Source organism: Nannobrachium achirus (assembly GCF_963921795.1).
Source record: "Nannobrachium achirus genome assembly, chromosome: 5".
Taxonomy (NCBI): domain Eukaryota; kingdom Metazoa; phylum Chordata; class Actinopteri; order Myctophiformes; family Myctophidae; genus Nannobrachium; species Nannobrachium achirus.
Genome location: NC_137814.1, coordinates 44769794 through 44793819, shown reverse-complemented (window position 1 = coordinate 44793819; position 24026 = coordinate 44769794). Strand labels below are relative to the sequence as shown.

Below are 24026 nucleotides of genomic sequence, written 5' to 3'. Positions count from 1 at the left end.
GGTACACTCTGCAGCTGTTTACACTTTTTGCCCAGAAACAAGATGTTGTTTTGAAACTGGACCATTTGGTTGATAATAGCCTTAATGGAACGGTAGTTTTAGCTCTGCTGCATCCGAGCCGTCTTTCAGTTACCATGGAGAGTGTTGCGCACTGTCTGACTTGTTCTAGCTGTGGGAAAAAAACAAACTAAAAGAAAAACAACTCCGATTGTCCTTCTGTTCAAGCACTCTTTGAAAAACAACCAGCTTTAGTGGAGTTTGGCCAAAAAGGGTGTTCAATAGAACTGATTTATGACGAAGGAAAATAAATCAAAAACCTGAAAAATGGAGTTGGCTGTTTTCTGCCAGACAGCGACAAATACTGTATATTTTCGTTGTCGAGTGGAAACCTTGTATCTCCAAGTTTCAAATTTGCACGTTCTTTCGCAAAGTAAAGCCCTTATTCATCATGCAAGGCCGTCGCACAAAAGTAGTGAAAACAGCCGATCTACAAGCACACAACGCCTCGCGTTGTGTGCTTATTAAAATAAAATAATAAATACAAAACAAACGGTTTTGGACATACAAGGTTTCCACCCGACAACGACAATATATAATATGGGTTTTGTTTGTCTCCAGGAGCTACACTATTGCGTGTCTAGGAACATGTACAAACAGGCCAGTGGCTGCTTGCTGAGAGTGGTGCACCCTGGGAACTACACAGTGAGGCTCCGCGCCACGTCCCTGGCAGGCAATGGCTCCTGGACCCAACCCACACACTTCTATGTCCAGGACCTGAGTGAGTACATGAACCCACCCACAAACCACACACAGTGAAAACCCCATTTCAACCATCTTATATGCAGGGTTCCATGGCATTGCCATTTACAGTATGGACAGCAGGATAGCATATGGAAAATGTGTATTTAATCTTTACCAGGTCTGCAAAAGACAAGAGAACAACAACAATTGGACATGGCTCAAATACCACTATATAGTCCTGTTAAATAAAGATCTATCTATCTATCTATCTATCTATCTATCTATCTATCTATCTATCTATCTATCTATCTATCTATCTATACAGTGTATCTATTGATTATATTATTAGACTAGCTGTTATTTCATAGGTTGTGATGTTCTTGTGAAGAATGAGTGAACATCTATAGATTTATAGTATATAGAGCACTACACAGCGGTGTTATACTACCTCTATTAGCCAGCCATACATATCGTATTGATATTAATATCAGAGACAATCTTCAAAATCCATGAATACATTATAATTTGATGTTTTCATTTCAATATGAAACTTGTATGCAACCTATTCCTGTCTGTCTATACTGTCTCCATGAGACTTCTTTAACCATCCATCTTTATTCCTTTATCATCAACAGATTTAGAGATGCTACTTATTGCACATTCCATTCAGCCGACAGTCCTTGACATTTAACCACTTAAGCCTGATTTATCTATCTATAAATGCGACAAATCTCTGTCTGTCTGTCTGTTTGTTTGTTTGTAATCCGCGTATCTCGAGAACCGTTCGTCCCACCGGCTTCAGATTCGGCACGCGCGTTCCCCGCCGCCGCGCGGAGTGCAGTGCCGGGCCTCGACCCGACCCGACTCGCGGTTTTCCAAAACCGGCGCGAAACGTTCGGAATCTCCTTATGCGGAGCTGATTGTTGACATCAGGCTGTTCCGGAGGAAATCGGCGCAAGCGCTGAGTCATTGTGACATCACTTCATAAAAGGCTCTGACATCACGTACGCCACATGAGTCAACACAAAATCTCTGTGAATGTGTATGTATGTATGTAATCCGCGTATCTCGAGAACCCTTCTTCCCACCGGCACGCGCGTTCTCCAGATATGGGCATAAAGTCTGACATCAGAGTTTTCCGCAACCGGTACTGTGTGTGCAGAGATCTTCATATATGGGCATAAGTGGACAAAGACAAACAGATGGTCAAAACGGGTCCTATGACAGGTATATTGGGGTTTGCATTAAAGGGTGGGGCATTCATGGGGTTTGCATTAAAGGGTGGGACATTCATTCCCTATTTCAAATTCGGCACGTGCGTTCCCCACCGCAGCAGGTAGTGCAGTGCTCGGCCTCGACCCGACCCGACCCGATACACGATTTTCTGGAACCAGCACGAAAGGTTCGGATTCTGATGTCTGACATCAGGATTTTCCGGAACTGGCACTGTGTCTGCATAGATCTCCATATATGGGCATAAAATGGATTCAGACAGACAAATACAGATATCTCCATATATGGGCATAAATGGACACAGGCAAACAGGTTCGGATTCTGATGTCTGACATCAGGATTTTCCGGAACTGGCACTGTGTCTGCATATATCTCCATATATGGGCATAAAATGGATGCAGACAGACAAATACAGATATCTCCATATATGGGCATAAATGGACACAGGCAAACAGATGGTCAAAGATCTCCATATATGGGCATAAAGTGGACGCAGACAGACAGATACAGATATCTCCATATATGGGCATAAATGGACACAGGCAAACAGATGGTCAAAACGGGTCCTATGACAACAGGTATAATGGGGTTTGCATTAAGTTTGTCTCCTCCTCCATCTGTTTGTCTGTGTCCCTTTATTCCCATTATGGAGATCTCTGTATCTGTCTGTGCCTCCGACTGTGTTGCAGACACAGTGCCGGTTCCCCCTTTAATGCAAACCCCATTATACCTGTTGTCATAGGACCCGTTTTGACCATCTGTTTGAAAAAGCGACAGAAATCTCATATATGGGCATAAAATGGACGCAGATAAACAGATATCTCCATATATGGCATATATGGGCATACAATGGATGCAGAATCACAAAGATCTCCATATACGGGCATAAAAGGGACACAGACAGACAGATACAGAGATCTCCATATATGGGCATAAAATGGACGCAGATAGACAGATATCTCCATATATGGGCATATATGGGCATAAAATGGACCCAGAACTATAACTGCAGTGATCTCCATATATGGACATAAAATGGACACCGACAGACAGACAGATACAGATATCTCCATATATGGGCATAAATGGACACAGGCAGACAAATGGTCAAAACGGGTCCTAAAACAGGTATAATGGGGTTTGCATTAAAGGGCGGGGCATTCATTCCCTATTTACATTGTTCCGAGTTGGCCAGGTCGCCGACTAGACGCTGGGCCGCCCGCTTTAAATAGCTCATCTACAAGATCACAACACGCCGCAGTGCAAAACACATATGGAAAAGCATTGCCTTCCCAAAATGGGGATGCCATATGTAAAATGTTTAAAATGCTGTGGGTTTCTTTGTGGGATTTGTTTGTATTTCACTTGATGAAGATGTCTTAATGTCTGTGGTGTTGTGACAGGAGTGGACCCCACCAATGTGATGAAGATCGTCATTGGCCCTGTCATCTGCTTTGTCCTCCTGCTGTTTGTGGCAGGAGCAGGATTCATTATGTTTAAGAAGAAGTACGTTGTACCCCATTTTCTTTATTCACTTCATTGGCCTCAGTGTCATTTAGATTCTAGGTGTACAGAGAATTCACCATACAACACATATTCCTGTACTTTCCAAAAAGGGTTTGTGAACAGTGAACAATGGGGAGGGGTAATTTGGAAGGCATAAAATGCTGTTTATTTGCGCAAAGTAGTCACTAGTCAGTCTACGTCCTCTGACATACTTGAAAAACAATCCATTTTATAAGTAAATCATAACAGAAACAGGTCTACAGTACAGAAAGCAATTTCTCACATACCGAGTTCAGACTCTTGTAGCATTACCTTTTTTCTCTCCTCTCTTAGGCAAACTCAAGTGCCCAGTGGGCCCATCTATGCTTCTTCAAACCCAGAATATCTTAGCTGTAATGATGGTAAGTAATTAGATTAAACTTTTATCCTTGATAGGGAAGCTCTCAATGTGTTAACACTGGTCTCTCCCCCCATTTCCTGCCAGTCTACTGTCCTATCAATAAAGGCATAAAAGCCCAAAAATAAATCTTTAAAAAAAAAAAGACAATTGTATATGAAAACAAAAGGGGTTAATTGGGTCTGTGGGTTTTATAAATATTTAACCAGTGAAGCCTATTAACAAGAACTCGTGACTAAATAACAACTACGTTGGATCCACTCTGACACAGGTTATTTCTTCCCCATTTCTTGAAAAGTAACCATTTTTGGACATTTTTGCAAGGTTCCCACCCGGCAGCGACAATAACACGGTTACCAATGTTTCCGCAGTGTACGAGCCAGACGAGTGGGAGGTGCCCCGGGAAAAGGTCAACATCCTCCGAGAGCTGGGCCAGGGCTCCTTCGGCATGGTGTACGAGGGCATCGCAAAGGACATAGTGAAGGGCGAGCCGGATTTACGCGTGGCGGTCAAGACGGTCAACGAATCCGCCAGCCTGAGAGAGAGGATCGAGTTCCTCAACGAAGCCTCGGTCATGAAGGCCTTCTCCTGTCACCATGTGGTAAGGAGAAGACCACAGCATCTGAACAGAGATGTGCTCTATATACACAAACACTCTCAGACACATGTGGGGGAAGCATCTAAAATGTGCCTACTGTATATGCCCAGCTATATTTATTCTGGTACGCGGTCTTGCGTTATGCATGTTACAAGTACATTGTTATTACATGGTGCCATTTCACAGTCACTTGCCACACAACATAGTTGGCTATATTTGATTCAGAGTCTAAAAATACAGGGTTTTGGATGAGAGTTGTGCATGCTGGGGATGAGTCTGCATCCTTCTGGCTTATTTTTTCCATCTCTATTTATATCTCTAACTTTGCTCTTGGACTGGTTCTTCAAGTTATGTTTCCCCATTCCTTGCACTGAGACTGATTGTTCTACCACATGTCCTGTTAAGCCCGTATTAGAGTCTGCGGTGAAGAGCCTATCACCGCAAATTTTAGGTGTAAAGCTATCCACCTAAAGTGAGAAAATAAATGGAGGCCATCATAGTCATTCACGGTGAAGTACTATCACTGTGACTGACTGGTCTAGATTGACCAATCAGTGAACGGGGTGATGGGCCGATCTGTCTGAAAGTAAAAACAGAGAGATGTGTCTGGGTTCGCAGTGGATAGCTCTTCACCGCGAGTAATGACGCAATGTTGTAGTTTTATGACTTAAAAAGACTACACCGCGGTGGATAGCTTATCACCGCGGTGCCTACTATGATAGGGGCTTTACAAGGTCCTACCTTGTGTAACCCTCTTGAGAGTGGGGTCCAGGGACCCTTGGAGTTCCTTCCTGGAGTAGGGGTTCAAAATGGACCCCTACAGGTCTGTAACTCGAGAGCATACAAATGGAACCACAGGTCCATTTGGTTCCATTTGTACGCTCTCAAAGTTAAAGGGATCCTTGAAATGAACACGTTTGAGAACCACTGGTACAACCCAACACACTGTCCCCCGTCCCTCAGGTCCGTCTTCTGGGCGTGGTGTCTAAGGGTCAGCCAACTCTGGTGGTCATGGAGCTGATGACACACGGTGACCTCAAGAGCTTCCTGCGCTGCCTGCGACCCGACTCTGAGGTAGCCCACTCTCTGTCACCTCACACTCCATGATGATGGTTGATTACACTCTTTATCTCCTTACTTTACTTAATGTTATGGCAATGATTACATTGAGATCACCCTTCACCAATATACTGTAGGTCTGCTGCACCAAAGTACAAGTATAATGGAACTTTTAACGTCAACAAAACACTATTCCATAAAGCAGCAAATCCCAACTTGTGAGGATATTGCAATTGGGCCCCCAAATAATTGGCAAAACATTGCGATTTTAACGATAACAATAACATTAATATACAAAAAATAAGATAAAGAAATTCTCATGGTGTTATTTTTTATCTTTGGCTGAATTGCTGCCGTGTTAAGTGGTCAGATGGGTGGGCCACAAACGCTTTAGAGACTTTCAAGTGGGCTTTGATCCAGAAAAGGTTTGGAAACGCTGCCATAATGCCACATATTATAGTGCACACTCATAGCTTCCAACGATAACCTTGGTTAATGTTTCCGACGTGCCTCGTTACTTTAGAACAACCCGGGCCGGCCACCGCCCACTCTCAAGGAAATGATCCAGATGGCAGCGGAGATCGCAGACGGCATGGCTTACCTCAACGCCAAGAAGTTTGTCCACAGAGACCTGGCGGCCAGGAACTGCATGGTGGCCCACGACCTCACCGTCAAGATAGGAGGTACGGTCAAGATCAGTTCCTGTGCTGGAAATAGCCAATCTACTACTCGTAGATCTGCTATTTTCGACACGGGATACCATCATATCGTCGTTGTCGGGTGAAAACCTTGTATGTCCAAAGCAGTTCGTTTTGCATTTTTCATTTTAAAAACGATTTAAACTAGTGAAAACAGCCGATCTACAAGCACACAACGCCTCCCACGCGAGGCGTTGTGTGCTTGTAGATCTGCTGTTTTCACTACTTTTGTGAGACGGCCTTGTCTGATGAAGCAGGGCTTTGCTTTGCGAAAGAACGTACACATTTGAAACTTGGAGATAGGAGGTTTACACCCGACAACGACGATATGTATTTTGTAATTTCCAATATATTAGGGGTTTCTAATCTCCTAATCTATGGGCCCCCCTCACAAGTAGTACAGGGCCCTTTTGATCTGAAAACCCATGCAGAATAAGATATAATTTCGCCCCTGGTTCCTGTGCTGGAAATAGCCAATCTACTACTCGTAGATCTGCTATTTTCGACACAGGATACCATCATATCGTCGTTGTCGGGTGAAAACCTTGTATGTCCAAAGCTGTTCGTTTTGCATTTTTCATTTTAAAAACGATTTAAACTAGTGAAAACAGCCGATCTACAAGCACACAACGCCTCGCACCGCGAGGCGTTGTGTGCTTGTAGATCTGCTGTTTTCACTACTTTTGTGAGACGGCCTTGTCTGATGAAGCAGGGCTTTGCTTTGCGAAAGAACGTACACATTTGAAACTTGGAGATAGGAGGTTTACACCCGACAACGACGATATGTATTTTGTAATTTCCAATATATTAGGGGTTTCTAATCTCCTAATCTATGGGCCCCCCTCACAAGTAGTACAGGGCCCTTTTGATCTGAAAACCCATGCAGAATAAGATATAATTTCGCCCCTGGTTCCTGTGCTGGAAATAGCCAATCTACTACTCGTAGATCTGCTATTTTCGACACGGCATACCATCATATGTGAGAGTGTAAATGAGACAATACTGTCTCAGGAAGTGGGATGTGTGAAACATTTATGCCAAGGAACACTTTACAGAATACAACTAGGTTAATTCCTTTCCTGAGGATGAACGGTAACATCCTATGCTTTAAAATGTAGGTTTATATGAAAATTGAGCTCTATGTGTACACATATTTATGCTCTGGGCGCAGAGAAGCTGCGATCCAGGAAGCTCCGTTAACTTGCATTGAAGAGTGAACTACGCATGCGCAAAACTCCACATTGTGAGTGAATGGTGTCTCTGTGCGCTAGATTTCTGTGCCCACAGCATTACATTTAGACAACGTAGAGTGGTTTTTATCTACATTTAATGGCAGATTATACATTTCAGTCACTAGTCATTAACTATATAATAGTTTCCTTGTTGGTTTGATCATTTTAAATTATATAGAATGCCATGTTTATTCAAGGAAGATATGGGTTTGGGAGAGGTGGTGCGGCGCACTTGCGCCCTCTATGGACGAGCCGTGGCTGATAGTAACTAGAAATAAATAACCACAGCACAGCAATGAAGTGCACAATATTTACATGCACGATACAGAGGAGACAATGCAAATACAATGATAAACTAGCTACATTGTAACGTGCATTCCGTCCCGCCACAGACTTTGGTATGACCAGAGACATCTATGAGACTGATTACTATCGTAAAGGAGGGAAAGGTCTGCTGCCTGTCAGATGGATGGCACCGGAGTCCCTCAAGGATGGAGTCTTCACTGCACACTCAGACTGCTGGTCAGTACTCTGTGTGCGCGTGCGCGCGTGTGCGCGCGTGTGTGTGTGTGTGTGTGTGTGTGTGTGTGTGTGTGTGTGTGTGTGCGGCGCACAAAAGAGATTCTTTTTGATCATAATACTGATACTGCTTCTCACATTTGACTCTCCTGCTGTGTAGCAATCAAGTGCTTCATGATGAAATTACATGGTATTCTTTTTTCATTGAAACGGCATAAGACAAACAAGTAGATACTGTATCATATAGGTTGCCAGACATCTTCTTATATGAAGTAATATTGAACAAATAATAAAAAATAAAAAAGGGAGATTTTATCTAGTTTCAGTCAGTCAAACATTGTGAACAATAAAAAGCCAGCGTTTTCAGGGCATATAGAAAGCAAGACACCACATACACAGTATGATCGTACCATATAGATAAATATGCACAGTCAATCTACAGTGAATATAATTCTGAACAAGCAACCTCCAACACATGTTTCATTGATTAATGTTCCACTCCTGTCCTGCCATTCTCAGATCACTCCTCCACTGTTGTTTACCAGCTCTCTGGATGTGTCCTGCCAGCCTTAACTTGTCAGCACTCTAATTGCCGTGTCCTTATTCTCCCCCATGTTGTCGTTGTGTTTACGCGTATGCTTGTGAGGGCCAAATGTCCCCACAAAGTACAGTATAGTAGAAATTTGAGAAGTAGACATTGTGAGGACAATTTTCCTGGTCCTCACAAGAGAAACGGTTGTTTTATGGTAAAACAAATATTTTAGGAAGGAAAAGATTCAGGTTGGTGTTGGGATTAACGTCGCTTAACGTCGTTTAATGCAAATCAGATAGGACTTTTCGGTTTGGATGTACATAGTAATACTGTGTGTGTGTGTGTGTGTGTGCGTGTGCGTGTGCGTGTGTGCGCTAGGTCATTTGGGGTGGTGCTGTGGGAGATAAGTACGCTGGCAGAGCAGCCCTACCAGGGTCTGTCCAATGAGCAAGTCCTCAAGTTTGTTATGGACGGAGGTTACCTGGACCGGCCGGACAACTGCGCAGACAGACTGTGAGTACAGACTAGTGTGACCCTTGGTTAATATCGCTGCTGTAACCAATGCTGTTTCTGCTACTGCCACTGTGCCATCATCACTAATATTATTACTACTACAGCTACACAACTACTACTACATCAAGTACTGAGACACACAGTACTGAGACACACACACACACACACACACACACACACACACACACACACACACACACACACACACACACACACACACACACACACACACTAGCTCCAGGCAATTTGACATCAAATTAATATCATGATTATTTTCACTACTTTCAGTGGTGTGATGAAGTATGAAATGGGGCTTAAGTGGTTAATTGTTCATGTATAAAGAAAGCAATTTATTAATCGAAAAAGTTGAAGAGATTTAAGCAGATAATTGATAATTGCAGGCCTAAGTTGCTATATTTTGAGTGGCCTACAGTTAGACTTAAGGACACAAACGATGCAACCCGTTGTGTGTTTGTACATCAGCAATGTGGATGCAATGTGGATGCAATGTGGGACATCAGTGCGCGACTAAGTATACAGATCAATCTCAGGACTTTTGAATATTTTGTCAAAGTAAAAATTCTTGAAACTTTCATAATATTTCTTGGAACATTCATATATTCTAGATACATTGCACATTCAGTGAATTATTCCAAAGCTTTTTTGTTAAAGTTTTGAATTTTTATGGCATACAGCTCATGAATATCAAAAGTCCATATTTATAAATATTACAATATTACACAAGACCACTCAAAACAAGGATTTATATTAGAGAAATGTCAACCTTCTGAAGTAAGAGTTGCTTGAAGTCCAGTGGGAAGTTTCCGAAGTTATGATTCGGGGTGCTATGGCATCTGCAATGCTTTTTTACACAATATTCTAATTTTCTGAGATTGATGTGTAAATCAAGCTTAAAGCAAATCCAGCATCACAACCTTTCTGCATGATAAACTACAACCCCTCCCACCCCCATCGTCCCTCCCACTACCCACCACAGACTAGGGGTGGGCGATAAAAAATACAATATCACAATATTTTCCCAAGCTGTATCACGATACACGATTCTATCACGATTCTTTTTCACGTTGGTTTTTATGGTTAATTTTCAAGTTACTTGACAGAATCTAGACTCTCTGGGTTCCTTTTGGGAGGTCTAAATTGAACTTTACAAGTATGTAACTCTGACAGTATACAAATGAAACCAAATGGACCCTTACGGGTCCATTTGGTTTCATTTGTATACTGTCAGAGTTAAGTGGAGACCTTGACATGTTAAAGTTTGAGAACTACTGATTTAGACCCAAATGCAGGTTTAAATTGAATTCTGCAATGAATCTCTGTATTAACGATTAAACAGGATTTTTTTACAAGGCTCCCTCAATTGTATCACGATATATACGATATCTCTGAAAGGGTATATCGTGGAGACATTGTATCGTCTCAACGATAATTATCACCATATCGCCCACCCCCTACCACAGACACAACCTGATGCAGATGTGCTGGCAGTACAACCCCAAGACGCGGCCCATGTTCCAGGAGATCATCGAGATGCTCCGCGAGGACCTGCACCCGTCCTTCCAGGAGATGTCCTTCTTCTACAGCGAGGAGAACAAGCCCCCCGAAAGCGAGGACTTCGACCTGGACATGGAGAACATGGAGAGCATCCCGCTGGACCCCTCGTCCTACTCGCAGCGGGAGCAGTGCTCCGACCGGGACGAGGGCTCCTCGGTGGGCCTGCGGGGCAGCTACGAGGAGCACCACATCCCCTACACACACATGAACGGGGGAAAGACTAACGGACGAATACTGGCCCTACCGCGGTCCAGTCCGTCATAACATACTGTGCTTCGCACACGTGGACAAATGAACACACAAGCACACGTGCGCACGCGCGCGCACACACACACACGCGAACACACACACACACACACACACACACACACACACACACACACACACACACACACACACACACACACACCCTTCTCTCCAACACCAACACACAGATGCTATAGATATAAATATATATGTATATGTTTTTGTTGTTTTGTTTTCCATAATTTTATACAGATCTCACTCAACACACTCTTCAGAGGCCCCTCGAAGCACATCTCAGGACATTATTTTTTTTTCTTCTCAGATGCCACACACTAAACCAACACACTACTGTATTGTCCAACCATGGACACCAGATGATACGTTTTTCTTCTTTTTTTTTTCCCTTCTTTTTTTTGTATTTAAAGACGGACTTTCTGCTTCTACCTTGTCCACGATTGTAGTATTTTTTTATATATTGCCAAGTTTGTGCTAGACTGGGCGGATGATGGAATCAACTGTGAAACAAACTCTTTTTGACAAACAAGAAGGCTGCTAAAACTCATGGTCGCTTTTCTGACTCTTTAGACTTGTCCAGCCCCCCCCCCCCCCCCCCCCCCTGACCCTCACTTTATCAAATGACGTTTACCCCATCCTGGGGTTTTGAAAAAGGAAAAAAAGTGCCCTTCTATTTTGTCTGTGGCCTACATCAGCTGTCATGGGATTTGTGTCTGAAACTTTGTACTATCGATGTCAACTAAACACAAGAAGACTTGTATCAAGCAACAAAGCTTGGGAACTCTGTTGGATGGTCAGAAACGGTCCATCGCTGAACAAACTGTTTAATTCACTGGAGCAGGTTGGACATAACCTGCCTCCTCACACTCTGCAGTATTCCAAAACAGCACATGGATTAAAACACATTTATGTTGGGTTATGTATGCTTTCCTCCCCCCTCATTTCTTCTGTCCCCCCTCCCCTCCCCCTGAGTTTTCATATTTACAGCTGAAGGATATTTAAACTGTTTTCAAAAGCATTTTTGACAAAACGAGTTCCTCAGATTGACCAATAGCTGCTTCTTTGGTACTGTATATTTTAGTGGGTATAGAAGATTATAAATATATATAAATATATTATTGATGTTTTTTTTGTACATAGTTGACATGTCATTTATGAGGTATTTCAGGTCATAGAAAAGGTTTTTACATGTTTAGTCTCTTATGTTTAATTTTTTTCTAATCCAGAAAATCATACTAATTATCATTTTTGGACTCTCGATCAACCAATGCACTTGGTCCTTTTTTGCTATCGGATGCACAGGTGAAATGTGTTGGCGTCTTTAGCTTCAGATGTCTGCCCCTAATATCAAGATCAAATCAAATTGAGCTGTAAATAAAGCAGCAAGGTGCATTCATGAAGTGGCAGGATTCTTATTTCTTATCACCTTGTATCTTGTATGTCCTCTTTCTGCAGCAGTATCATGTTGAAATTCCTCTTTCAACATGAAATGTTGGTAGATTTATTTACTGGATCTACATTTCAATTCCTGGATATGTTATGTGGCATGAAGGTGCCACCTGTTGGTCATCATTGGCAGTGTGTGTTGTACCACACCTTAACAGGTTTGTGTGGGTGTTCAGGTGCTGCAGCTGTGAAAGTCCAACATAGAAGACCAACATAGAAACTACGGTTTGAATGCTCCTTGGAGCCTCCGTCTTGGCCAGGCATTTCAACAAAAAGAATTGGCCAAATTGGGGAACTAGCAGAATGACTAAATTGGTAGTCATTATTAAAAATAATTGGAAACAGTTTGTGTAGTAAGGATGACTCACAGCTCTGTATACAAGACGAATACAAGAACTCTTGCCCTGGGTCAATTCTGGCGACCTCCGAGATGTCGGACCCACAAATCCGGCGACCTGGGACCCACCGGGTATTTCTGGCCAACAGAACCTTCCTGGCCAAGTTTGACGTCTCGAAGGTAGCGAAAATAGGAGCTCTAAAGTTGAAATCTTATCTGAATATAATTGGTCCTCATAATGCTCTACTGCATGGGTGGGCAATGAACAGTTCAGAAACCTGCCTACCAGTACATTCATTGTTGCATTCACTAATGGGAATTCCAAGCTAGAAACTATAGCTAGGAAACTATAGGACTGAGTGAGTACAGAAATTGACTAATTATACTATAAGAAGATAGGTTCATAAAAGGCCAGTTACAAAAGTCCCTTTATATTTTTTCTGTGTCATGGACGCATATCTCTGATTGACCTGAGATATCAAGTGGAGATAGGGGGTTAAGTTATGGCAACCAGTCAGACCAATTAAAAGCTACATTAGAGCTTGTATATCTGCTATTTTCGGTCAAGGCACCATCATATAGTGAGTATAATTTAGGCATATCAATAGGCCTATATGACATAATACCATCCATGTCTAGAAAATAAGTAAAAGTGAAAGTTCAAAACTAATCAAATCTCAAAATGTTTTTCTAGTTGCCATAACATGCCAAAAGTGTTCAAGTGTTAAATCTAAATCTGTTTCTCTTTAATGTAGGCTAATAGTCCAGTCATTTTAGGCCAAAATTAGGCCAAACCTAGAACAAATTGCAATAGTAGCAAACTCAACTGATTTTGTATCCTCAATATGTCCTTAGTGAGGGAAAAAAAGTCCCAAGGAATCCCACCGGGGCAAAGTTTTGAAAACGACCTATCGTTTGGCCACTCAAAAAAAATGGCCACTCAAAACGTCAATTTTCATCAATTTTCAGTCTTTTGGGGTCCGTTTTTAGCCCAAGGAATGTTTTTCATGCAAAACAAATGCTTGCAATGGATTCAGAATAATTAAAAACACCTAGTTTGACCCCTCATATCCCACTTAAAGCAGATTTTTTTTCAGTCATTTTTTCCGTTATATTGTAGTGTATAGTAATTGAAGGTAGGTAGGTCGTTTTCAAAACTTTGCCCCGGTGGGATTCCTTGGGACTTTTTTTCCCTCACTAAGGACATAATGAGGATACAAAATCAGTTGAGTTTGCTACTATTGCAATTTGTTCTAGGTCTAACCCTAAAATGACTGGACTATAAGTACCGGTATGATAAATCTATTTTTCTATGTATGATCCTTGCGTTACTGATACAGAATAAATAGTCTTTTTTATTACCATATATCATGACATTTAACTAATAATAAGTGGTGTTTGAGGAGCAGGTGAGTTTCTGGTCACATTAAGGTCAGTCAAAACATCTAAAATCCCAAAAATATGGGTCTGTTTTGCTCTTTGGACAGCACAGCTTTGAACTGTGTTCGTATAATCTATTATCTAATGGCATTTTGAATGCAGTGCCGGTGATAACTGGTGTATTGCTGGAAAGTACTCTCCTGTGTGTGTGTGTGTGTGTGTGTGTGTGTGTGTAGATCATGTGTACCGATTTTTGTGACATTTGAAGAAAATATGTAGGAAAAGGAGCAAAAAGTGTGTTTTGGAGAAAATTCAAGATGGCGGAAAATCTATCCTGGCGCAAATGGGCGTGGCCTATATGGGGAGATGCGTCTTGACCCAAGGAATCCAGGGAAAAAAGAATTTTAATTTTCCGATCTACGGTTCAAGAGTTACGGGGCAAAACGTAAAGTGGGCCGTTATAGTGCCACCATGAGGCCGAGTGATGTAATTATTTTTCGATTCATTCTTAAAATCATTATGAATCTCCTCTCCGAGGTTTGAAACTGTAGCTCCCATGGTTTACGAGAGAAAAATACTTGAAAGTGATTTCTTGCATTGTCCCATTATAAGTCAATGGGGACAATTAAGCGTAGTTTTTGGCCGATTACGTCGGCATGGTAAGGCGGATCGGAACGAAAGGTAATAGAACACCATTCCCCGCCGAGCCGCACATTTTGATGTATATATTGCGCAAGTGGCGTAAATGGTGCGGCACTAGTTACGCGCCGAAGTCAGGCTACATACACACAGACACACAGACAGACACACACACAGACAGACCCACACCACACAGCCACGTATAGGGAGCTGCACACAGCTCCAAAAATACATTATGGAAAAAGTCACTGTCCAAATACTTTGGAATCCAGTGAATGCAGTTGGTTCAAGCTCAACCTGTAGTAATTATCTTTATATTTATGATAGGCCTAATAGTGCAGAAAGGGTGACAGTATGGTAGCCTAACAGTAATCAATAAAGCTGAACGTTTTAATTATATCCTTGGAATATTCTAAAAGAAAATTCATAGAATACAGAAATGATGCAGCCCAGAATCAGATTTATTTGACACTGACACAAGAGGTCAATGTTGAGCAAAGGTAATGCTTTACTGTTGGATAGCAGGTCATATTCATTGAAATTATTGTCATACCATTCATCTTTTGGCTAATAATATTGAAAAATAGTTCTTCTCATTCTGTGCAGTTAACTGCAGTGACTGCAAATTGGCCAACATTCATTGATGTAAAGTAGCCTAACTAAGTAGCCTACTAACTTTACTCAAGTACTGTAGTTCTATCTATAAGTACAATTTTGAGATACTTTTACTTATACTGGAGTATTTCCAATTTTCAATACTTTTACTTCTACTCCACTACATCTCAGAGGCAAATATTGTACTTTTACTCCACATTATTGAAGATTTTTGTTGCCGGTTACTTTGTAGATTTGTATTATTATTACAAAACATACATTAACCACTGTAGGTGTAGCCCTAATATACATTTGGCCATATGAAAATAGCAGATCTACTTAGTTCACAATGCATTGCGACTCATTGTGTGCATGTAGATTTGCTATTTTCAAATTATTTTTTTTATACATTTCATACATTTGTTAACTTAATAATAATAATAATAATAATGATTACTTTCTACTTTTGGTACTTAAAGTACATTTTTATTTAAGTAAAATATGTGAGTACTTTTCCCACCACTGCCAACATTGCCGATTCATGCCAAAGTTCAAAAGAGCGACATCTGGAGTCAAACAATTCGATAGGGTGCCTATTTCGGTGTAACAACCCATTGCTTGCAGCTTCTTCAATGATATTCCAGACGGAAGGAGCTGTTTGTTGGAGGGGTGGGCTGGTCTGGTAGGTCTGCTGGTTGTGTGTGTGCGTGCACTTGTTCCTTAGAAGCATCACATGGGAATCCAGACCAGAGTAAAAGTTGTGTCTGTGTAGAAGAAAATATTATAATGTCGTGATATCTCGAAACTGGCTAAGAATTATATACCTGGTTTACTCTTCTGTGCTGTACGTGTGCCAACGATAGGTAAGAACGAAGGAGTACATTTGTTAACTTTGTTGCTCGCGTTTGAAGGGACAAGAAGACGCCAATGATTATCTAAGGCACGTTTAACATACGGCATGTTGTTTTAATTGAGGAACGGCATGACTGAAATAAATGAAATAATGACGGTTGGATCAACCCGCTCTGCGTGAATGAAGTCGGTTTCTGCCATGTTTTTTCCACCGACTTCAAACAAGTGAAACTGCCAAGTTTGTTGTGCACTTTTTGTTTTTAGATTACATTTAATGTACGTTTTATTCACTAGAAGGTCGTAAAGTCACTTCATAAACACCTTTTTGTGGGACAACTTACTAATTTAAAAATGTATTTAAACAAAACAAAGCCTTACGAATCCAGTGTTGTAATGTAACTAAGTATTTACCTAAGTATTGTACATCGAGTATTTCCAATTTCCAATACTTTTCTACTCCACTATATCTCTGTTCCATATTGTAGCCTACTTTTACCCTATTACATTTATTTGAACACTTTAGTTACTTAAAGTAACTAAAGTTTTCAAATGACTTTACAGATATAAATTATAATATGATAAAACATACATACACCACTTAGCCCTATTGTATACCTTGGCTATTTACAAACATTTTGTACTTTCACTTTTGGTGCTCTAAGTACATCTTGATGCCAATACTTTACACTCAAGTAAATTTTTAATTCCAGGCTTTTACTTCTAGCAGAGTATTTCTATATTGCAGTATCTTGATACTTTTACTGAAAGTAAAGAAATGTGAGCATACTTTTCCCATCACTGCTCAGACTCGTGGTCCAGAAACCCTATAGCCTGTGCCTGTTGATAATGATTTAATTTGACACTTGCAGTGCTCCTTCTTTTCAATAGGTAAGAATCCAGGTCACTGCTCTCTCTCTCTCACTGACTGTGCACCTTGGCATTCCTCACATTCTCCCAGCATGTAGCAAGGACTTTCACAGCAGATCTAACTTCAAAAGTTAACAGTGGTGGAAAGTAACTATAAGTACATTTACTCAAGTACTGTACTTGAGGTATTTCTACTTTACTGGAGTATTTCCGATTTCCTATACTTTTTACTTCTACTCCACTACATCTCGGATCCAAATATTGAACTTTTACCCCACTACAATTATTTGAAAGGGTTTAATTACTAGTTAATTTGTAGATTTGGATTATGACATACAGATTTGGTAGTATTTTATATATAGTTTATGTAGGTTGTAGGTCTGTTAATTATACCTAATTTGAGGTACCAGTTTATTCGATATTTTGGTATATGATATACTAGCCCTGAAACATGACGGTCGTATGACACAACCGTCATGTTTCAGGGCTAATGATATACCAAAATATCATATAAACCGGTACCCCAAATTAGGTATAATATAATCAGTGTGTGAGGGCGTTATTCCAAATGGAGGGAAGCTGAGGGTTGTCCTGGGTGGACTTTTACTGTGTCTGTCCCACGCCCCAGAACACCCCCCACCGCCCATTGGGAGGTCACATGTTTATAATTAAGGACTACTGAATTGAGGCTCTCTCACTGCTTCAGTACACACACACACACACACACACACACACACACACACACACACACACACACACACACACACTGTACATCTCACAGTCAGAGGAACCATAGGTCCTCTGGTGTAAGGGCCTGCCTGCACTAGGGCATTCACCAAATATTCGACTATTCCAATATCAAAGTCACTATTCGACGTTGTTCACCGAAGTAGAATATTCGCTTATTTTAATTTCTGTATTGTTTTCTCTTTAAAAAATATATAGTTTATAAAGCTTGGCTAGATAGGAAGTCATAAGAATGAGTTGTCAATACCCCTGGTGGATGAATTTGTTAATGCTCTATACCAGGGGTTCTCAAATCTATACGTTTGAGGTCGAATAATTCGAATACAAAAAAATCACTATTGGTGAATGCCCTAGCCTGCACACATGTACAGTACAGTATGTGTGATGGTACAGTTTCAGTTAATGAGTAAACTTCATGTCAGGGCTAGGAGCTGTCATGACGGTGCTATTGTTTTGAGAAGCTGTTGGTGAGAATGATTCTTTATAACACTGGGTCTGGACCGTGGACAGAGTCCTTTAATTTTTTGTTTACTACATTTTGTAGACGCATCGTGAGCTTGTAGAGCTGCTATTTTCACTAGTTTGGATCCCGGGCGGGCAAACATTTTGGAACCACAGCTTTATATGGACAGCTTTGAAAGCCACTGTGTGGATAGTCTGGATACATGTGTACTACAGTCACAACTATTATGACTGAGAGCGACACGGTTCACTGACTTTGATACTTTGGTATTGGTTAGCTTTTATGATGTCCTCAAGCTAAAGGTTAGTTTCATGGCAATTATTCATGCAGGACATGCCAAGAAAAAGATAGTGTGAGATGCTTTATTATTATTTTTACAGTGATACTGTAGCCCTGAGCTGTCTAGAAAGAGTGTGTATGTACGTGTCTGTGTGTGAGGAGTGTGCTTGGGCCTAATCTCATAAACCACTGGAATGATCAGCACCAAGTGTCTTGTGCCAAAGTAGAAATATCATTTTTCACGGGTTAATGCTATATTGGGTAATGCAGTCTTAACTGAAAGTGTTCAAATCAAATGGTTCATTAATACAGGCTGATTTTGTTCCATAAATAAATAAACACACAGAATTTGACAGTGTACAGTGATTAATATAGCTCTGTGAAACCCCCTGCCTTTCAGCCCTGAGTGGGATGTTACCTGACAGACTTGCTGGTCTTGTTTTGTCTAGCATAGCACCCGTATTTCATGTTACTCTCTCCACTCCCAGCCAGTGTTGTTTGGGTGAATCAGAGTCGAGGTGTGGCTGTCACTCCAGAGTCCAGACGACACAATATAGGCTAGCATACCATGACACCTGACCTTGCTAGCATGCAGTAATAGGAACCTCTATTATATGGACCTACGTTAATAATAATATGTATTTATTGTTTATTTACAACATCATCAAGAAAATACATGAGGTCCCCACTGTGCACAGAAACCATCCTATCGACAGGGCAGTCTGTTTAATGCCACAAGGGGATTGAGGGGACAAAACTCCTGCTAAAACGAACCTTTTCCCACTTCAAGGTTCTTCGCCCAGATGGCATGAGATCGAAGTAGCGTTACAGGGGATTATTAGTCTTTTGTTATTGAAAGTGTCAAGCGTTTGATGGCCACAAGAGATGCACCCCCCTCCCAAGTATGCTGACATTTTATCCTATAAAAAGGTATTCTCTCGAGACAAGAGTCATTAATGGCTATGCCAATGTCAAAGGAAGAGAGACAGACCGAGTGGGTGTCCCCCTTTCTTTGACGACGGCTTGCTTGATTGATAAAAAGGTGCATGTAATGTTCAAAACTGAAATAGGCTCTGTATTAATTTAACAGAGTGACTTCAAGTTTATAAAGGTAAACAACAGATGGGTTTAAGCCTCTATTGTGCAGACAGTGTTAGGATCTGTGTGTGTGCGTGCGTGTGTGTGCACGTGCATGCATGTGTTGGGCTGTGTGACATTTTCACAGCTTCTTTGGTCAAACAGTAATGTGTGTTTTGGGCGTGTCTTGTTGTTCAACATGTGCTTTTTAGCTTTAAAATAATAACACGGTGCTACAAAAGTACTGCAAGTCCTAACCCCAGTCCTCTGTCTGTAATTATCCTGCATGAAACCAAATTGAAACTAATTCCTTTTGATATGCTGGGACACATTTTGTCCAAGCCATAATGGGCTTTGCTACGTGTATTGGATTAGCCCATATGGCAATTTTAAAAACGTTAGCCACCCATATATACTACTATCTCCTCATGCACAGTATGCCCATGTGTATTTGTGTAATATGGCTTGCTTCATCCCACATCGCAGAAAGGGTGTTTGCTCTGCTTCTGTATGATTCTTCAGAGGCAATAGTTGTAAAGGATTGAGCTGACAATGGTCAGTGTATATTAGAACCGCTGCTGATTTTAGGGAGGCGTGTGTACACAACAGAAGATACAGTAGGTTCAGTGCAAGAGCCTGCCAAAACACACAACACACGTGCGGGCGGACACACACTCACACACACACACACTGTAAGTGATCTGGGCTAGACTCTTGGTCAGATTTGACACCAAAGCTATTTTTGGTTGCTAGTACTACCTTCCTCATTAGCTTCACTGGCATTCTTTTTGGCACATTTTCCATATGTTTATTTTCTGTTTCTTCAGTGCCATGAGGACATCCAAGAAGAGATAACTTGCATTGAAAAGAGTATAGAGGAAAAAAACAGGTAAGACATTTTCATTTCCAGACGTTATGTGAATGTTAGTTTAAGAACAGCTACTGTAGTAGTGGACAACACAGGAAAGGTTCAAAGCTCACTTTGAATAATTATTGTCATGCAATTACGTCTGTCTCACTGTCGGACCTATTCCCAGTGCACGCAGTGGATATGTGTACCATCTTAGGTTAAAGAAGAAGAAAGAGAGACTCGTGAAACTCAGCCGTACCACTGAACTACCACGAGACACGCCCTGTTGGGCACCTGAGCACCCCATCTAAATCAATTAGCCCCTAGCGATGGTTAGCATAGCATGTTTATCTGTGTTATTTTTCCATGTTTAGCTTCCTCCGAGGCAACTACTCTGTCATGTGTCTTTGCCTTAGAGCAGGTCAGACTTGAGCTGTGCTGTCACAGTCTGCCAAACCAGTTCTCTCTCCACAGGGCCAGATTAGTTTTGAAACGAGCCTTTTGTTGGGATTCAGTACTGTGACAAGCACGCTTCATCTGGTTCTCTTATTTTCTTTTCGTATGCAGAAACATCACTGTTTGAAGGGACATTGAGTGAGCACCATAAAGCGTTAAGGGTTGTCAGCAGCAAAGTGAAGGTGAGTTTAATGTTCCTGTAAACTAATAAATGTTAATCTTTTGAACCTCTCATAATATGATCTATGTAATGAGTGTAATGGGGTTAGAAGCACCCTCCTCAAGTATCTGTTTCTGTTACTGCCTTCCACACAACAAAAACCAAAAATCCTCAATTGTATTTTGATGATGGGGTGTAAAGTGGAGTGGGTAGAGTCCATCTGGTAATCGGGATGTGGCGGTTCAGCCCCCAGACCACCCAGTTTATGTGACAGTGTCCCTGAGCAAGACACTTTACATCTAACTTCTCCCTGGCCCTTGTATTAATGGAACTTCACCAGAACTCCTAATAGTTAGGGTTGATTAAATGCAGAGGACACATTTCACGTATGTACAAATATACAGCGACAAATACCCCAACAATTAAAGCAGTGGTTTTCAAACCTTTTCATATCAAGGTCCGTTATTTATACAGCATTCTTTGAGCCGCGGACTACCATTTCATGAAATTTGGCCTCTCGTACTCAAAACGTTGTTGTTGTTGGATAAGATTGTGTCCAGAATTCCATGCTGTATTGATGTGGTGCCATAGGACTGATAATGGGTCAATCAAAATAAAATTCAGACTGAACTCTCACCATCATACCAAGACAGACTGTAGTCAAGCAGTGGCTGAGCCACGTTTTTTATTTAAGCTTTCAATCGATTTATTGAACTTTTACGTTTACATTTACCAACAGGTTTTAGTTCCCCTACCAATTTAATCGTTGTGCCAAATCAGTTTGTACAATGAACAGTCCCTGTCACTGATAACCCCAACAGTTGGCCCTCACCGGGAGGGCATAATGTGCAGACACGTCGCTATCCCTCCCAGTTCACTCCCAAACCAACCTTATAGGAGTCCATAGTGCAGTGACAAAGAACATATTCCCCTGCCAGCTTCCTACCTGCATACACAGTTATCATTGAAGCATCCTTACCTGCTGCACTTTAGAGGAATTGAATGTTGTGACTTACATTTTCTAATGTGATACATTGCCATAACCCCCCCGCCCCCCCAAAATCTATATTGTAATATATTTATAATACACATTTCTTCAGACTTGATATAAACTCAGCACAAAAAGAAAGGAAACTTGACTTCCGTCCATTATATCTCCCCTTTAATAATACCACCAATTTTTATCGTTGATTCATCACCTTTACAACGAGGTACAGGTACTTTACAACGAGGTACAGATCTGGGATTTGTGGAATGAGCTACACAGCCAAACGCGTGGGTAGCGCCGACCCAGAATTGGCCAACATTTTGTCCATTATATCCCCCCTTTAATTATGCCAAATGGTATTGTCTTTGATATCATTGTTATCATTGATTTGTCACCTTTACAACAAGGTACAGCTTGTAAGGATCTGGTATTCGTGGAATGAGCAACACAGCCAAACGTGTGGGGGTAGCGCCCCTCCAAAAATGTCAAAATGGCCTGGCAGGCCTGCAATACTGTTCTTTTGGTGTTCACCTTTGTTGCTTGGAGCATTGAATGATTACACTCTCCCACAGTAATAAGGAAAAGAAAAAAACAACACATATTGGCCATTTTTACACTTTGTTAATGTTAAGCTCAGAACGAGAGTACATGCCAGCAGAACAAACAGTATTGCAAGCCATTTTGGCAAAATCTTGGTCGGCGCTACCCACATGTTTGGCTGTGTAGCTCATGCCTTGAATGCCCGATGCTTACAAGCTGTACCTCGTTCTTAACTCTTTGCCGTCCAAAATAGAATGGTTGTTGGTAGATTAGCCGTGAAATTTCTATTATTATATTATGATCTGAACCGCATTCATTTTACCAGACATCCAGCGCTATATCACGTGGTCTTCATCCCCCATTACCATTCCGCGATCCGGGTTGTTTTACTCACCCCAGTTCCCAGTGAAGTTCTCAATCTGCATTGGCTTAGAGTGGGAGATTCGGCTGACGCATCATGTCCCCGTGCGTTTCGCGTGCGCGATGTCCCCTCAAATAATCCATGTGTGACTCAAGAGTAGAACTGAAAAGTTTCGCTAGCAAAGCCCCCAGCACGGCTGCAGTAGAAGCACTCGTGTACAGACAGTAACCGAATGGGGGAAGTTGCCTTGGAGAAGGAAAGGGCCATGACATCACTTCTGCTTCATGTCAGACCAGCCATGAGCTATCGATGCACGAGTGGTGACTAGGGAAGGTTAGACGATCGCCGATTTTCGGATGAAAATCATTTATTTCGGTAAATACGGGAAAGTACGGGAAAAGACGAGCGGCTGAGACCCCCCCCCCCCCCTAGGAAGTCCGATATAGTACGGTTTTAATATTAAGGGGCTCCCCGTGGCTTGGAAAGGGTTAAGGTGACAAATCAACGATAAAAATGATATAGAACACAATACAATTTGGTATTATTAAAGGGGAGATATAATGGACTGAAGTCAAGTTTCCTTTCTTTTTGTGCTGAGTATATTTTATGACCATTCCAGTGTTTACATTGTTTTGAGGGTATATGTGAGAGATGAGGCACATTTCTAAGGCCACTTACGGTACTTCATGTGTAAGTCATCTTAGTTTTCATGTGGAACCACTGGTAATTCAGACCCTTAACTCAGTCGGTGCCATATTTAAAGAGGGATGACCTCTTATATTGCCGGTTCGCCAACAAAGGGTTAAAAAAATAGTGTGCACGCTGGTGCACACATTCGTGCACAGATCATGCACTATGCATGTGCATGCTTTTCACAGCTTTCAAACAAAAGAATCCGCTTGGAAATCCGTTCAGGCATTCAGGAGAAAGGAGCCCTTATGTTTTCTTCAAATGTAAACAAACATGGCTGCCATGTTTGAAAGATGGGGTTGGTATGGGGGTTAAACATGCAATTTCGCGATCGCGATCATGCCTAGTACACTGTTGGAGGTCCAAAAATTTATTTTTTCAAAAAAATTTTTTTTCAATATTATTATTATTATTATTTTTTTATTATTTAAAAAAA

At 41.4% G+C, this 24026-nt stretch overlaps 2 protein-coding genes across 2 annotated transcripts in view; both read left to right on the top strand.

Annotated features, from left to right (window-relative positions):
- Window positions 1-12252, top strand: part of insra (insulin receptor a) — a 74403-nt gene extending 62151 nt beyond the window's left edge. Inside the window, exons 13-21 of the mRNA XM_080726591.1 lie at window positions 619-778; window positions 3378-3480; window positions 3814-3881; window positions 4249-4478; window positions 5439-5549; window positions 6058-6217; window positions 7857-7986; window positions 8894-9028; window positions 10510-12252. Of these exons, the coding sequence (XP_080582717.1) occupies window positions 619-778; window positions 3378-3480; window positions 3814-3881; window positions 4249-4478; window positions 5439-5549; window positions 6058-6217; window positions 7857-7986; window positions 8894-9028; window positions 10510-10867 (1455 nt within the window). The 3' untranslated portion in view covers window positions 10868-12252. The remainder of the gene's footprint in view (window positions 1-618; window positions 779-3377; window positions 3481-3813; window positions 3882-4248; window positions 4479-5438; window positions 5550-6057; window positions 6218-7856; window positions 7987-8893; window positions 9029-10509) is intronic.
- A 3656-nt stretch (window positions 12253-15908) lies between these two features.
- arhgef18a (rho/rac guanine nucleotide exchange factor (GEF) 18a) overlaps window positions 15909-24026 on the top strand; it is a 32519-nt gene continuing 24401 nt past the window's right edge. The window contains exons 1-3 of the mRNA XM_080726592.1: window positions 15909-15942; window positions 20373-20434; window positions 20963-21033. The gene's annotated coding sequence lies outside the window, so the exon portion shown is untranslated. The remainder of the gene's footprint in view (window positions 15943-20372; window positions 20435-20962; window positions 21034-24026) is intronic.